The sequence below is a fragment of the Microcaecilia unicolor genome, chromosome 2 (assembly GCF_901765095.1).
Source record: "Microcaecilia unicolor chromosome 2, aMicUni1.1, whole genome shotgun sequence".
Taxonomy (NCBI): domain Eukaryota; kingdom Metazoa; phylum Chordata; class Amphibia; order Gymnophiona; family Siphonopidae; genus Microcaecilia; species Microcaecilia unicolor.
The window spans coordinates 480,452,695-480,470,642 of record NC_044032.1 but is presented as its reverse complement, the minus strand read 5'-3'; the positions used below and the strand labels follow the sequence as shown (position 1 = coordinate 480,470,642).

The 17,948-nt window shown below is 43.5% G+C and overlaps 1 protein-coding gene across 1 annotated transcript in view; it reads left to right on the top strand.

Moving 5' to 3' along the window:
* The window catches only part of RNF212 (ring finger protein 212), a 548,782-nt gene that overhangs the window by 455,689 nt on the left and 75,145 nt on the right, over positions 1 to 17,948 (top strand). The window contains exon 10 of the mRNA XM_030191071.1: positions 12,197 to 12,260. Within this exon, the coding sequence (XP_030046931.1) occupies positions 12,197 to 12,260 (64 nt within the window). The remainder of the gene's footprint in view (positions 1 to 12,196; positions 12,261 to 17,948) is intronic.

Sequence of the window (17,948 nt, the reverse complement as noted above, 5' to 3'; positions counted from 1 at the left end):
CTGCTTCTGGCTTAGAAGATAAGAACCATCATTTTGTTTCTCAATTTCTATACCAAGATAGTATGACACATTACCCAGTTCTTTTATCTCAACATTGTGGTTTAAACACTTTACAATGTCCTTGTACTCTTGCTCACTTTTGCTTGCAATGAGCAGATCATCAACAAAAGCTAAAATGTATGCATATTGTCCATTTGTGCACCTAGTGTACAAGCATTTATCTGCTTCACCTTGCTTAAATCCTAAATTTGTCAATATTTCATGCAATTTTTCATTCCAACATTTTGCACTTTGCTTTAATCCATAAAGACCTTTGTTTAATTTACACACTAGCTGTCTTTGTTTTGTATTTATGAAACCTGTTGGCTGTTCCATGTACAAGTCTTCAGTTATATCTCCGTGAAGAAATGCTGTTTTCACATCAATGTGTTTGACTTGCATGCCTTTTGAGACTGCAATGCTCAGAAGTGTTCTGATTGTCGTGTGTTTCACTACAGGTGCAAACACTTCATCAAAATCTTCTCCATATTTTTGAAGATATCCCTTTGCCACTAATCTGGCTTTATACCTTTCCACTTTTCCTTGTGCATTCCTTTTTAACTTGAATACCCATTTGCATCCTATAGCTTTCTTGCCAGGAGGTAATTTTGTAAGAATCCAAGTATTATTTTTATCCAATGCATCAATTTCTTCTTGTGCAGCTTTACGCCATTCAGCAGCTTCTTCTGCTGGCATTTTCTCAATCTCATCCCATGTTAAGGGCTCTTGAGCTTCTGCTGACTTTGTTAGGTAAGACAGTCTTGGGGGTGGAACACCTTTGTTTTCCCTGGATGAGCGTCTGACAACAGGTTGGTCTGACCTTTCCGCATCCTCTAAATCTGAGAGTTCTTCTCCAATTGATTCCCCTTCTCCAACTGTACTGTCTTCTTCAATGATCCTTTCTGTGTCTGCTTCCTCTGCCTGTTCCTCGTTAGATACAGGTGAGTTGCTTTCAGACATCTGCCTTGGTATGGCATTTATATACACTGGCATGTCTATTATGGTTCTAGTTTCATATTCTGGATGATAAGGCTCATCTGGGATAATCCAGCCTTTATCAACCCTTTTGTTTTCATCAAAATATGTAACATGTCTTATGCCAACAATGCCAGTTTTCAGATTCAAAATTCTATATCCTTTGTGTCCTGGAGCATAGCCAACTAAAATGCCCCTTTCTGTTGTGGAATCCAGCTTATGCCTTCTTTGCTTTGGTACATGAGCATATGCTGTACTTCCAAATGTTCTTATGTGTGACAGGTTTGGCTTCCTACCATGCCATGTCTCATGTGGTATGCGCTCAGCGCCTTTAGTTGGCATTCTGTTTTGTAGGTACACTGCTGTGAGAATGGCTTCCCCCCATAGTCTTTTAGGGAGATTGCTATCTGACAGCATACATCTGGTCATTTCCACAAGTGACCTAAATTTTCTCTCTGCAACAGAATTTTGCTCTGGTGTATAAGCTACTGTTGTGATATGTTGAATGCCTTCTTGTTCTAGAAATGTGCGCATGCTTTGTGAAGTGAACTCACCACCATTGTCGGTCTGAAGAACCTTTGGTTTTCTTTCAAATTTGTTGCTCACCATGGCTACGTATTTCTTCAGCATGTCTGTGACTTGACTTTTTTCTTTCAGCAAATAGGCCACACAATATCTAGAGAAATCATCCAAGAATATTAGCACAAATCTGTTATTTCCCAATGATGGGATATTAAACGGTCCACATAAGTCACTGTGTATTAAGTCCAGCACTTTATTACTCCTATTTCCTGTGTATGCAGGAAATGAGGGTCTCACACCTTTTTGAGTAACACAGTCTATGCATTTCTCCATTTTACCAGCATTTGCACTTATCTGAATGCCTGTGGCTAGTTGCCTACTGTAAAGATCCTGGATCACCTTACAATCACGATGTCCCAGGCGGCGGTGCCAGATTTCCAGACTACATTTACCATCATTCTTCCTTACTTGCGCCGTATGTGAGGCTTCACCTGAAATGCTCAGTTTATAAACATCATTATGCATAAAAGCTTCAGCATACACTTCATCATTTTTAGAGATTGTGCACTTACTGTTTTCAAAATGAATCGCAAATCCCTTCTTATCTAATGTAGATACACTAAGCATATTGCAAACTGCTTGGGGAATATACAAGACATCACTTACAGGAATTTCTTTAACTTCATTAGACACTTTGCATTTTAAGAATCCAATACCTTTTGCTTGGATCTTAGCAGTCCCTGCGTTTGCAGTTTTAAGAATACCTTCCTCTGGACACATTTCCTGAAAGAAATCCTTACAATTGGTTAAATGGCATGTGCTCCCTGAATCCAAAATCCAAGTACTTTCATTTGAATTATTATTTACCATAGTCAAAGATTTTTCTGCCATTAGAAAGCCCTTGTGTTTATCTTTGTCCTTCATACATTTCCTGGTTTGAAAATTCTTTAGTTCCATTGGCTTAGGTGAGCTAGAGGGAGTGTTTTGTGTTTCCTTACACCATTTAGATACATGTCCCTCCTTTCCACATAAGTAGCAAATCAGCTTGCCCTTGGGTGGAGTTTTCCCATAGCTCCGCCTTCCTCTGTTCTTTGCCAAGAAATTTGTTTCATTTCTCTCTGACTTGCTTTGAGAACACATCTCCTCAGAATCATTTATTATGCATTCCTGCCTTAGTTTTGATGTTGTCTGTTCAAAAGATTGCCCTTCAATGGCCTCATTTACAGACCTAAAAACATCAAACTTCTTTGATAGTGAGGTAAAAAGAAATGCTCTTTTCAATGCATCACACATGGGAATTCCAGAAAGTTCTAGCTTTTGAAATGAAGACATAAGATGCATAATGTGATCATTACATTTACTTTTATCCCTTAATTTGGTTTCATTCAACTCTGCCAGCCAAATTGGTTGCTGCTTTGCATATGTAGTTGCATACATAGTTCTCAGTTTATATAAAATGTCCTTTGGTGTATCTTTTCCCTCCACTAATATGGCTTGTTTCTCTGAGAGAGCTTCCAAAAGCATGCACTTCACATAATAGTTTGCATTGTCCCATTCAGCCATATTTTCATCTGTTCTGTCTTGGTCTAAGCATATATTTAATCTTTTTGCTCGAAGGAGACATATGAATCTTAATTCCCACTGCCGATAATTAAACTCAGTTAATCTAGGCACCTTGAGAGAGTAGAACAATGGTGAATTTCTTCCCTCAGCCATTTTCTTAGCCTTCTGTCTGCTGTGTGGGGGGAGAGAGAGACAGACTGAATCTTTCCTTTAAAACTTAAGAGAAAAATGTGGCCTTTTTTTCTGCCTGGTAATATTTCTCTTCTTTTTCAATTCCTGAGCCCTGGGCCCATAACCCTTTTGTTGGATTATTTGTAGTAAATAATTAGCAGATTTTAGTACACACAGCTTCAGCTTTAGAAATGTTAATTTCTTTCTTCATCTCTCTCTCATTCACCCCTGAATAATTCACTGCTGAGTCACTTTAAAGTTGAAGTAACAAAACATCTGTTTACTCACAGTTTGTAGTTAGATTATAATCAGACAGGCTTATATATACATATTATTATACATTTGTATTATCAGCTCCTTCCATGTGCTTAGATGGTAATGGATGCTCACACCACCATAGATCCTCTCAGGTTAGGAGAGATCATGAGCTCCATGTGCTCCATGTGCTGCATGTGCTGCATCTAACCCCCACAGGAAGTTGCATAGCTGTGTGACCTCTCTAAGTAATTTACATCAGAGGTCACAGAGTAATCACAGAGAAATAATAGGTGACAGGCAATGCATGTAAAATACAATTACATTCCAACAGTAAGCTCCTTTGAGCAGGGACTGGCCTTCTTTGTTAAACTGTACAGCGCTACGTAACCCTAGTAGCGCTCTAGAAATGTTAAGTAGTAGTAGGTTATAGGTATTTGAACTTTGGCTTCCTTGATTCCCTGCCCACAGCTCTAACCATGAGTCTAGTTCATTGGGTCAGAAATAATGAAGGAAGGCAGTGGGTATGGAGGGGTAAAGAGACCAAGAGTACAGAGGATTTCAGAGGGCAAGAGATGGCATATTACTTGAGCAAAAGAGAATAGAAAATTGCATGATTGGATTGAAAGATCTTAGAGGAGTCTATGGAAAGGCTGCACGAGGGAGTAGTGGAGAGGAAGTGAAGACTGCTTGACTGGATGATGAGCAGAAGACTGCATAAAGGAAGAAGGAAGAAAAAATAGAGGAAAAAGAGGATTTTTATGAAGCTGAAGGGAGCAGTGGAAGAAAACAAGGTGTGAAGTATAAGTTACTGGAGAGAAGGGCAATAAAATGGGAGAAAGTAAATGGGAAAAATAAGCCATGAATAATAATAATTTAAAAAAAAACAATAACAAAAAAAACTAACAAGAGAGGGAGTACTAACATGGAGAAAAGAATGGTTAAAAAAAGTCATATGACAGGCATTAGAAATCTTATTCTGTTATACACCCAAAAGTTAAAACCCATGGGTATTGCCCTTCATTGGGATAAAACAGACCAGTAGACTTTTTTTATTATTATTATTATTTTATCACATTTTACAGTATAATTCAAGTACAATTCTTGAAACAGCAAAAATGACTATTAGTCATTTATAATGTATAGGAAACACTTAAAACATTCTTAATCAAATCATGATCTATTTCTCATCTTTAGTCCACAATATGGAGGCAATACTAACTATACATCAGGAAAATTATATTAATATTAACTAAGAAAAAGGTGGCAGAGCAGAGAAACAAAGTGTTTTTACTTTACGGCGTAGAAGTTATTACAGGTCCTGGTAGTGAAACGAGTGAGCTAGCTAACTTAGATTCCAGGAAAGAATTCAATTGTTTAGAATCATAGAATATATATTTAACGGAATTTAATTTTATAACACATTTGCATGGGAAATTTAACCAAAACAACGCGCCCAATTACAAAGCTTTTGGGCGAAGTTTGAGAAATTCTTATCTTTTCTTCTGTGTAACCTTCGAGACATCCGGGTACATTCTTATTTTATAGCCTAGGAAATTCTGTTCTCTATGAAGAAAATATTGCTTTAGCATCCAGTCCCTGTCAGGTTGTAGAATGAATGTAACTTTGAGAGTTGCTGATGTGAGCCCCGCCATATCATCTTCTATCATTTATGTCAAATTTATATCCCCAGCGTCTGCTGGGGGCACTGCTCTTTCTGCTTGCTCAGAATATCTCTTCAAGAAAGGTGTTATATAGAATATCTTAGATATAGGAGGATATGACTATTCGGGTACTTTCAATACTTCTGTAAGATATTTTTTAAAGGTAATAAGAGGTTATATCGACAGCTGCTTTGTAACAGTCTAAGTGTGTTTCAACATTAATAGTTTTCAAGTATTTCAACCTTGTTTTGTAAATAAAGATTTTCCTTAATCAAGTTAATTTGCAGCTGTTGGCAGCCTTGTATAGCCTTAGAGTTATTTTCTGTATCTTTGCTCAAAGTTTCCATCCTTTGGTCTAAAGTAGGTAATTTTTCAGACAAGGACTCTATCTGTTGATTGACAAATGTGAAATTTGAACCAAAAGAAGCTTCTAGACAAACTAGAGCTTCCCAAATTGAGTCTAAAGTTATCTCCTTTGGTTTCTGAGGTAATAGGGACTTGGTAAGCCTAATTCATTTGGATTCTTCGGTAGCCGGCTCTCTTCTACTGCCAGGTATTCTCCAAGAACACTCGCCCCTTGTTCACCCGTTGATACCAATGCGGGGATAGTCAGTGTCTGTAGTCCCGTAGCAGCGCCCATGCCAGGAGACCCCGTCGACGTTTGAGCATCCTGAGTCTCCTGAGTTGCTCCCGGGGTTTCCGCCGGCATCAGGGGAGGGTTACGCTCTTCGGGACTCCATGATGTTTCAACTTCAAGCCACGAAGATGAGAGACCTCTCTCCATACTAGGCGGCAGCAAAGGAGACGCTCCCGAAATAACACTCGGTACCATGAAGCGATCCAGAGTTCCAAAGGAGGGCATGGGCAGCACCGCAGGGCTGGTGCGTTGCCTGCCTCTTCTTTTGGGCATCAGGAAATCAGTTTTTTGAGGTAAATAGAAGGTAAAACTGGAGCTGCTTCACTTGCGACTTACTCAGCCGCCATCTTGCCCCAGACCAGTAGACTTAAGAAGTAGTTCTTCATAATTTCGTATCCCAGGGCAGATCCATTGATTGGTCTTTCTCTATCAGAAAACACAGTTCTAGTATCATTCTTCACTCAAGCAGTAAAGTAAAAAAAAACAAACCTAATTAAAATTAAACTTCAAACCTCCTGCAAGAATGGTAGTTGAACAGTCTCAATGGTACATGGCAGAGTAGCAGTGGATTCATTTTCAGCTTAAACTGTGAAGGGCTTCTTGCAGAGCTGACTTCTTCCCTCTTGGCTGTGTTAGTCAGTATCCTGGAGGAATGATTGAAATTGCTCTGACATTTCACAAATTGGCACTATTCAGTCTATCACAAGGGCACCCAACAAGCTACCCGTGACCAAATACAGTCCATCTGGCCTTGGGATACCACTTTAGGTTTTTAGCAAAAATATTTTTCATTTAATTAGCTAGATATTTACAGAGCTATTTGGTGGTTAGGAAGTCACAAATTCAGAAGAGTCGCACTTTTTTTTTAATACTGTTTATTGGAAATTCATTCAATAGTATAAACCAAAAGGTTCACATACAAGAATCATGAATAGTAACACTACAACCATATCAATACAACTTTAGCAACTTCCCCACCCATCCTTCCCAAATCAAACATCAAGAAAGATCTCCTCTTTTCTAGAGTAAAAAAAAAAAAAAAAAAAGCAACAAATTATCACTTCCTTTCAGGTACCTTTCAGGTATTGGCTGCATCCTTTACACCAATTGAAATAAGACTTCCATTCAACTTAAAACATTTTCATCTGTTCTTGCCTTATTGCTGTAAGTCATCAGACAGACCTGCTGAAGCCATTCCTCAATAAGGTGTAACCCAGGCCAGTAGAATGAAATGCAAAAGCTGTGCCTTATGGCCTTCCATCCCTGGGTCCACCCAGCCCAATAGATAAAGCCTCGGCTCCTGTGGGAGTCTCCATCTTAAGATGTTTACAGTGGGGGAAATAAGTATTTGATCCCTTGCTGATTTTGTAAGTTTGCCCACTGACAAAGACATGAGCAGCCCATAATTGAAGGGTAGGTTATTGGTAACAGTGAGAGATAGCACATCACAAATTAAATCCGGAAAATCACATTGTGGAAAGTATATGAATTTATTTGCATTCTGCAGAGGGAAATAAGTATTTGATCCCCCACCAACCAGTAAGAGATCTGGCCCCTACAGACCAGGTAGATGCTCCAAATCAACTCGTTACCTGCATGACAGACAGCTGTCGGCAATGGTCACCTGTATGAAAGACACCTGTCCACAGACTCAGTGAATCAGTCAGACTCTAACCTCTACAAAATGGCCAAGAGCAAGGAGCTGTCTAAGGATGTCAGGGACAAGATCATACACCTGTACAAGGCTGGAATGGGCTACAAAACCATCAGTAAGACGCTGGGCGAGAAGGAGACAACTGTTGGTGCCATAGTAAGAAAATGGAAGAAGTACAAAATGACTGTCAATCGACAAAGATCTGGGGCTCCACGCAAAATCTCACCTCGTGGGGTATCCTTGATCATGAGGAAGGTTAGAAATCAGCCTACAACTACAAGGGGGGAACTTGTCAATGATCTCAAGGCAGCTGGGACCACTGTCACCACGAAAACCATTGGTAACACATTACGACATAACGGATTGCAATCCTGCAGTGCCCGCAAGGTCCCCCTGCTCCGGAAGGCACATGTGACGGCCCGTCTGAAGTTTGCCAGTGAACACCTAGATGATGCCGAGAGTGATTGGGAGAAGGTGCTGTGGTCAGATGAGACAAAAATTGAGCTCTTTGGCATGAACTCAACTCGCCGTGTTTGGAGGAAGAGAAATGCTGCCTATGACCCAAAGAACACCGTCCCCACTGTCAAGCATGGAGGTGGAAATGTTATGTTTTGGGGGTGTTTCTCTGCTAAGGGCACAGGACTACTTCACCGCATCAATGGGAGAATGGATGGGGCCATGTACCGTACAATTCTGAGTGACAACCTCCTTCCCTCCGCCAGGGCCTTAAAAATGGGTCGTGGCTGGGTCTTCCAGCACGACAATGACCCAAAACATACAGCCAAGGCAACAAAGGAGTGGCTCAGGAAGAAGCACATTAGGGTCATAGAGTGGCCTAGCCAGTCACCAGACCTTAATCCCATTGAAAACCTATGGAGGGAGCTGAAGCTGCGAGTTGCCAAGCGACAGCCCAGAACTCTTAATGATTTAGAGATGATCTGCAAAGAGGAGTGGACCAAAATTCCTCCTGACATGTGTGCAAACCTCATCATCAACTACAGAAGACGTCTGACCGCTGTGCTTGCCAACAAGGGTTTTGCCACCAAGTATTAGGTCTTGTTTGCCAGAGGGATTAAATACTTATTTCCCTCTGCAGAATGCAAATAAATTCATATACTTTCCACAATGTGATTTTCCGGATTTAATTTGTGATGTGCTATCTCTCACTGTTACCAATAACCTACCCTTCAATTATGGGCTGCTCATGTCTTTGTCAGTGGGCAAACTTACAAAATCAGCAAGGGATCAAATACTTATTTCCCCCACTGTATAATCAATTTGCTGAACTTGATCCCAAAATTGCTTTCTCTGCATCAACCACAAGAAGGACTACTGAACAACCTGCTGTTGAGTCTTCAAATTTAAGATAAGACTCTTATGAATATTTTCTGGCGCATGGTTTACAAACTATATACAGGTACTTATTTTATACCTGGGGCAATGGAGGGTTAAGTGACTTGCCCAGAATCACAAGGAGCTGTAGTGGGAATCGAACCCAGTTTCCCACTGCACATAACTATTAGGCTACTCCTTCACTCCAAAGTAAGAACTGCTTTCTGCAGGATCTTTATTTATTTTTTATTTTATTTATTTATTGTACTTGTATCCCACATTTTCCCACCTCTTTGCAGGTGCAATGTGGCTTACAAAACATCATGGATAATGGAAATGAAAAGAGAATAGGCATTTGGTGTTACAGAAGGATGTTGGATTGCATGGTAATGGAATACATGATAGTAATATAATAGAAGGCATTATTAACGTTTCTGGAAATATGTAAGAGTTTCACATGATTTGATCTTTGTGGTATATCTTGTCGAAGAGATGGGTCTTTAGTAGTTTACGGAAGTTGGTCACTTCATAGGTCGCTTTTAGGTTGCGAGGCAATGCGTTCCAGAATTGCGTGGTCATATAGGAAAAGGTTGATGCGTGCATTAATTTGTATTTTAGACCCCCCCACCCTCCTCCAGGAGTCAGGCAACTTATCTACCTGATCTAAAGCATTGTATAGCCTCGACAGTGGGCTCACTAATTCAGAGAGAGAAGTTTTATAAAATGTATTAGAAAGGCTGTCTAAACCCGGAGTCTTACCCTGTGGCAAAGCCCTAATAGCTTCAAATTTACTCTTTGTTACAGGTCAATCTGTTCTCATTCTGTCTGATATTTCAATTTCTGGAAGTGGAATTCCTTGTGATAAGCTTCTATAACAGCCCAAGAGAGAGTATTTTTCAAGGGTGTAAAGTTCTCTATAATATCCCCTAAACCTGTTCTTAATTTCTGGAGCACATAGCAATGTCTTAACCACTCTTATCCTTTATTGCCAGAATATCATTTCACTGTTTTAGTACTTTAAAATTCTTGCCATTAAGTGACTGGCTTTATTACTTTGTGCCCTTGGAGAGAAGGGGAGGGGAAGAGGAGAGGAGATAGTATCCATGGAGGGGAAGAGAAGGGAGGAAAGGGCGACCTTGGAGGTGAGGGGAGAGAGTGCCCATGGAGCGGAGGGGAGGAGATGGTGCCCATGGAAGGAAGAGGAGAGTGGAGGAAGATGGGAGGACTTATTTATTTATTTATTTATTACATTTGTACTCCGTGTTTTCCCACTAAAAGCAGATTCAATGCGGCTTACATAGTAATAGGGATTACAGAATATTGATAAAGGCAATAAAGTTAAGTAAAGTTAGTGCTCATGGAGGGAAGGGAAGAAAAGAGAGACAGGAGGAGATGATGCCCATGAAGAGGAGGGGACGGGAAGAGCGAAGAGATGATATGGTGCCCATGGAGGAAAGGAGAGAAGACGGTGCCCATGGAGGCGAGGGAAAGGGAAGGAAAGTGAAGGGAGGAGATGGAAACTAGATTGATTTGAGCAAGAGGAAGAAAAATGGAAGAAAGCTGAATGTGAAAGGTAGATATAGAGCAGGAATTGATGGAGGAGAAAAAAAAAATGGTGAATAGACAGGAGGTCCAGGAAACAGAGCACAGGAAAGCAGAAACAGAGACAGTGAACAAGATAATTAGAAATATAAAATCACCAGACAACAAAGGTGAGATAAATTATTTTATTTGTAGTTTAATAATTGAAATGTCAGTTTTGAGAATTTACATCTGCTCTCTAGGAGGAAATGTGAGGGGGTGCTTTATGCAATTACTCGATTACAATTTTTGATTGCGATTAATCACGCGATTAGCCTTTTAATCGATGTACAGCCCTAATCAAGATAAAAAAACATTTTGATTTATTCACTTTCCAAAGCGGAATTGTGTGATACCTATTGATATGTCATGGAGATATTTGAAGGAAGTTTTCTACTTTTCCAAAAGTTTAAGGTGCTGCTTATTTCTCTCATCTAAGGCTTCAATTTAAAAAAAATGGTGATGAAGTTATGTTTCTTCGGAACTTGAGGATAGCGTTAATAGTTCTACAGGTTTCAAAGAAAAGCTTTAGAATCCATACAAGCTGCTGCTTTAATAGCTGCATTTGCTAAGAAGGCAGATTGTGAGTTTAGATGAATGTATTTTTGTAATAAGTTTTTTTTTCTGGATGTGGCTATGGTCACACAGACTCGACTATGACCATTCTTTCTTCTATGGCCAAGGGCCTTACTAATAGCTGCTCATTATTATTTGTTTTCCTATAAATGTGTGATAATATATAATAATGTTAAGTATGTATTTTTGAACCATCACAATGTTCCCCTTTTCTAATAGGCAAAAATTCTGTTCCTTCCTTTGAGGGTGTTGCTCACACTTAGAATCTACAATTTGTAATGCTGGGATAGGTGTTTGTACATTGTTCCTAAATTCTATAAATGACACCCAAAATTAGGCACACAATTAGGTGTAAAGTTATTGAATAAGGACAGTTACACATGTAATAGAATTAAATAATTGGCATTAAATTGGTGATTAATATCAATTGCTGTTAAGCACTAATTGATGTTAATTTGTGTGTTGTACGCCCCTAGTCTATAAACAGCACACCTAACTTCTTTTGTGCAATTGCAAAAGGGTGTTAATGTGGGAAGGGCATGGGTGTATCAGGGATGTTCCAACTATTCTTGTATGCACTTTGTAAAATATTTCCATTTACACATCCAACTGCCTAATTTAGGCGCCACCATTTTTGCCAGCCATAGACATTTGCTTTATTGTGCTGTTTGATTTCTTTCAAGTGCTTTGCTTGGATATTTGTATTTGAAATACCTAAAAATGTAAAAAAAAAAAAATCATTAACCTGGTAGTAAATAGATAGAGCTCTTAGAGTAAAGATTTACTTAGAGCTCTTAGAGTAAAGATTTACTTAATGGTACCTGAATTTGTAACTTGCATGGAGATCAGATTTGGAAAAGCCTGTACCAAAATATCCCTGGAAAACTTGTCCCTGAAAAGTAGTTTCTAATCTCCAGTGAGCCCAGCCCTTTCCTCATTTATTACAGCAAGCATCTCGAGCAGATGGTAATCACTAAAAGTAGTGATACTCTTCCTATCATCCAAGCTGTGAAGGAAGGTTTATGCAGTAGCATCCCAACCAACCCTGGTTCAAATGAGCTGGAGAAAACTTCCCAAGTTGAAAAAAAAGGCAGAATTGTTTTTAGTGATTAGGGCCTGTGACTAAACGATACATTTAAGAATAAATCCATGTTTGTGTGCCTGTCACTTTTTTTTTCATTCCTCATATGTAAAATGTATATCATGTATTTATTTTTATGCTTCTAGTCAGAGACTGTAGGTGGACCGAACAGACTATCTTTGATAAGTCCACCCCAAGATGGACGTATGGGTAAGTAAAAATAAAGTGGCAATGATAATTCTGGGCTGTTTCAGAAGGTTTTTTTTTTAATAGACTATTCATGTTTTTCACCCAAGATGTGTTTTTAGTTGTGCTTTTTAAACATTTTAAAACAATAAGTGAACTGTTCTTAGCTGTTTTACATTCCATATTAATACAGCACCTGTGTATTTGTCACTCATGCCTTAGGTTTTTCAAAAAAACAAAACAAATTTATCTGATGACCAAATCAGACCTGTGTAGGGTATAAGTTTACTCAGCTTCTTGATAGTATTGTGTATTATGAAATTATTCATTTATTAGGATATTCTCTTTAGAAGTTTAAAAGTTCTTATTTCTAGTCTGACCTATTGGCGCCGACTCCGTGGGTGCTGTGGGTGCTCAAGCACCCCCAATATTTCCCCGCCGGAGCTGGAAGTTCCCTAGGAGCCAGCCCGCTACCCGACCTCTTCTCCCACTCTCATAACAGTCCTTCGCCTGCCCCTGCCCCTCGCCTTCCTGCATGCCGCCCATAACTTAAAAGTCATCTTACCGGGGTCCCGGCGGCAGCATTAGTGAAAGGCGAGCATGAGCAGGCTCGGCGAGTCGGCGCTTCAGCCTGCCTTCCTTTCTCATTGCTCTCAGCTTTGCCTCTGGTCCCGCCCTTGCGGAAACAGGAAATGACGCAGGACCAGAGGCAAAGCTGAGAGCAACGAGAAAGGAAGGCAGGCTGAAGCGCCGACTCGCCAAGCCTGCTCGTGCTCGCCTTTCACTAATGCTGCCGCCGGGACCCCGGTAAGATGACTTTTAAGTTATGGGTGGCATGCAGGAAGGCGAGGGGCAGGCGAAGGACTGTTGTGGGAGTGGGAGAAGAGGTCAGGCTGGAACTTGAGTCGGAGGGAGGGAGGGACTGGAACTCGGAGGGAGGGAGGGATTGGGGTCTGGAACTCTGAGGAAAGGGAGGGGCGAGAAATGCACCACCTGTAAAAAAAAAAAAAAAAAAATTAAGCACCCCCCAATCATTTTGGAAAGTTGGCTCCTATGGTCTGACCACATTCAAAATAAATTCATGGAACCCAGAAAAGAACAAAGCCTTCCTTAGCGTAATCAGCAGATGAATCCAGGAACTGGTGGGTTGTATCCGCCTACCAGCAGGTGGAGATAGAGTACACTGAAAACAGTGACCCTGGATGCCCAGCTCACTGTCTCCTCAGTATACCTCTATCTCCAGCAGGCGGTGGACGCACCCTTTCCAGCTCTGGATTGTTGGGGTCCTCCTGGGCTTTTTGGCCAGTGAGTGTGGGGGCGTCTGGCTGAGGGTGCCAACCTTATGGACATACTTGTGCTGCAGGTCCCTGTCCTACCCCTGCCCCCCCCCCCCCCCCTCTCTCTATTTGCTCTCCCTCGCTCTCTCTGTGCTGCAAAAAAAAAAAGGGATCTCTCTGCACACTTTGTGCAGCTAGCAGGTATTTAAAAAAAAAAAAGGATATTAAGGAGAGGGGAGAGGGTTTTTTGCTCTGTATTCAGCCGGTTGACTCGGTTCCTCAGGGTTTTCCTGAGCGTGAAACAGAGATTTTAGTTTCTCTGTGGTAATCGACTGCTGGTTTCAGCCTTTGTGCAGGATGCGGAGAGGGCGGGATCGCCATTTGGGGCTCCGCGGGGACTGTCAGCCGTTTAGGACGGTTCCTGGGCCGCCGGTGAGTACTTCGTGTTTTGCAGTGCTGGTACGGGGCGGTGTGGTCTGGCGGGCGTGTGAGGGGCTAAGGCTGCGGAGGTGGTGAAGCGGTGTTCCCGCTGCAGCTCGTGCTGCTCAGCCTCTGGGATCTGTGTAGTGCGTTGCGCTGAAACGGTGGCTGAAGTGGGGGAGTTAAGTGGTGACTCTGCTCGCGTGGTGGATCTTGCGGCCTGTGGGTCTATAGCGCCTTTAGAAGTGCCTTTAGAGCCCACGCTTTTTTCGCCTCCTGAGTCTTCCTGCTTTTCCGCGTCGGCGGTTTCGGGGAGCGGTGGTGCTGCTGTGCCTTCTGGTGTTGGTGGTGCTGTTCTGAGCCCCCCTGGGGTTGAGACGGTTTTCTCCCCTGATTTGTCCTTTTATTACACCAGGCTTATTTGCTTAAGAGGGCTTTGCCCTCAGGTTTCTTTTGAGTCCAGGGAAGCGTTTGCCTCTCAGGTGGATTTTTCCCCTCCTTTGTCTGCGGAGGATGTGGTTTCTAAGCGCAGATGTTTGACTGCTCTTCCTGATGGGGGGTCTGGGGTGCCAGGGTCTTCCCCTCCTTCGGTAGTGATGGGGTCTAGGGTTTCCCCTGGACCTTCTAAACTGGAGGATTTTGGGGTTGGCGAGCCTCTGTTGGGCGAGCAGGATGATCCTGCTCCAGTGCGTATTTTTCATCGTGAGGAGCTCTCTTCTCTTATTCCCGAAGCTTTGGCTGTGCTTAATATCTCCGATCCTGAGGAGTTGTCCATGGCCGCGGTTAATCCTCGAATGGTGAGCACGAGGATGCCTTCTCGGGCTTTTCCCATTAATGAGTCTATTCAAGAGCTTATTTCTGTTCAGTGGGCTGACCCTGAGGGGTCTTTAAAAATGACTAGGGCGATGTCTCACCTTTATCCGGTGGCTCCTTCCTCCCTGGAGGACTTTTCTCTGCCTAAAGTGAACGCTTTAGTGACGGCGGTAACTAAGAAGATCACTCTCCCGGTAGAAGGGGGAGTTGCGCTTAAGGATATGCAGGACAGGCGTCTTGAAGCTTCTCTCAAGCATTCTTTTGAGGTGGCCGCTTTGACTTTACAGGCTGCTGTTTCTGGGTCTTGTGTGGCCAGGGCTTCTCTGGCCTGGTTTCAACAAGTTCTGGAACAAGATCAGAATTCGACCTCTGGTTCCTTGGCTTCCTTGCCTATGGAGTCCGCGCTCGCTTATTTAGCGGATGCGCTTTATGATTTGGACAGGGTTTCCTCTAAGCAGATAGCTCTAGCAGTGTCAGCTCGGCTTTTGCTTTGGTTGCGGCATTGGACTGCTGATATGGCCTCTAAGCAGTGTCTCATTAGGCTTCCCTTTCATGGGAAGTTACTTTTCGGGGAGGATCTGGAAAAGATAAGGATTTGGGGGATTCTAAATCTCATCGGCTCCCTGAGGACAGGGCTAGGTCTGTTCCTAAGTCCAATGCGGCTAGGCCTCACTTTTGTGAGTCCCGCCGGTATCGTCCGGGTCAGGCTCCTTTTCAGCGTTCCCGGTTCCAGCAGAAGCCTTCCTTTCAGACCGACAGGAGAACGTCGGGAGCTGCCAGCAGAGCCCAGCCTTCCAATAGGCCTTCTCAATGATGGGGCGCAGGTCCATCCCTCGAATATGGCGATAGGGGGTCGGCTGTCCCTCTTTCTCGGGGTGTGGACCACTATAACTTCCGACCAGTGGGTCTTGGACGTTATCAGAGACAGCTACAAGTTAGAGTTTGCCTTTCCCATCGGAGACGGATTTTTGGAGTCGCGCTGTGTCACCTCTTCAAGAAAGCAGGCCATTCTGGGGACCCTTCAAACTCTGTTGGACATCGGAGAAGTGGTTCCTGTTCCCAGGTCCGAATGGGGCACCGGCCGGTATTCAATTTACTTTGTGGTTCCTTGCAAAGGGGGCACTTTCAGGCCTATTCTCGACCTTCAAAGAGTGAACGATTGCCTTCGGGTGCGGCACTTCCGGATGGAGACAGTTCGATCAGTGGTCACCTCTGTTCAGCTGGGGGAATTCCTCACGGCTTTGGATTTAAAGGAGGCTTATTTGCACATTCCTATTTGTCCTCCTCATCAAAGGTTTCTGCGCTTCGCAGTTTTGGGGCGCTATTTTCAGTTTTGCACTCTCCCTTTCTAGCCACAGCGCCTCGTACCTTTTCCAAGGTTATGGTGGTAGTGGTGGCCACTCTTCGGAAAGTGGGGATCAGAGTTCATCCATATCTCAACAATTGGCTAATTCGGGCGGATTCTGCTTAGGAGAGTCTGATGGCGACTTCTCGAGTCATTCAGTTTCTGCAGTCCCTCAGCTGTGTGATCAACTTTCCCAAGAGCCGGTTAATTCCTTCTCAGAAGTTGGAGTATCTGGGGGTGTTATTCGATACGGCCCGGGAGCGGGTCTTTCTTCCGGAGGGCAGGAGGCTCAAGCTTTGCTCTCAGATTCTCAGTCTTTTGCAGTCCTGTCGTCCTCGAGCTTGGGATTACGTGCAGGTTCTAGGTTCGATGACGGCGACTCTGGAAGTAGTACCGTGGGCGAGGGCTCATATGCGTCCTCTCCAGTGGGCCTTGTTAAGTCGCTGGTCTCCCATGTCTCAGAATTACCTCTCTCATCTGGCGTGGCATCCCAGAGCCAGGAGCAGCGTGGCCTGGTGGCTTTCAGCAAGCAATCTTCGGAGGGGGATGCCTTTAGCGGCTCCTCCTTGGGTGATTGTTGTGACGGATGCCAGTCTTTCAGGCTGGGGAGCACATTGTTTGCATCTGGTGGCTCAGGGACTTTGGTCTCAGGCGGAGACAAAGTGGTCCATCAATCGTCTGGAGTTGCGGGCTATCAGCCTAGCACTTCGGAGCTTTCAAGATCTTCTGGAGGGTCACGCGGTGCAAGTCCTGTCCGACAACACATCAGCAGTTGCTTACATAAATCGTCAGGGAGGCACTCAGAGTGTAGCCTTGGCCTCAGAGGTAGCCAATCTGCTTCTTTGGGCGGAAGATCATCTTCTTTGTCTTTCAGCGGCACACATTGCAGGTCAGAGCAACTTGCAAGCGGATTTTCTCAGCCGGAACCTCATCGACCCGGTGGAGTGGAAACTTTCAGCAAAGGCCTTTCAGCTAATCTGTCAGCAGTGGGGCACTGCAGTTTTGGATCTCATGGCGAGCAAACGGAATGCCAAGGTGCCACAGTTTTTCAGCAGAAGGCGGGAGTCAGGGTCGGCGGGGTTGGACGCTCTCGTTCAGCCTTGGTCAGCAGGCGGCATTCTTTACGCCTTCCCTCCTTGGCTGCTGATCGGACTTTTTCTTCTTCGGATCAGAAGTCATCGGAATCTGGTGGTGTTGGTCGCCCCAGACTGGCCTCGTCAGCCGTGGTATGCCGATCTGATGTGGTTGCTTGTAGAGTCTCCGCTACGCCTTCCGATTTTTCCGAGGTTGCTTCATCAGGGCCAGATTCAGATGGGGGACGTCTCCCGCTTTGGTCACGGCCTGGCTCGTGAGAGGGCGAAGTTGAGAAAGAAAGGTTATGATGAGTCAGTTATTGCCACTTTGCTCCCTGCTCTTAAGCAGTCTGCTACTTCGGCTTATGCTCAGGTGTGGCGCACGTTTGAGGCATGGTGTGCTGAGCGTGCTTGGTCTCCTTTTAAGGTCTCAATTGCTCAGATTTTGGCCTTTTTGCAGGATGGTCTTAAGGGACTGGCTTATATCTCTCTTCAAGTTCAGGTGGCTGCGCTAGCTTGCTTCAGGGGCCGGTTGGCGGGTGCTTCTCTCGTAGTTCATTCGGACATGGTGCGGTTTCTTAGGGGTTCGCCCCACCTCCGTCCTCCTTTTAGAGTCCTTGCCCATCTTGGAAGTTGAAATTGGCCCTCAGTGCTCTTCAGGGTCCTCCCTTTGAGCCGTTGCGGGCTGCTTCAGTCAAAGATCTGACTTTGAAGACGGTGTTTCTTGTGGCTATTTCTTCGGTGCAGAGGGCTTCTGAATTGCAGGCGCTGTCTTGTCGGGAGC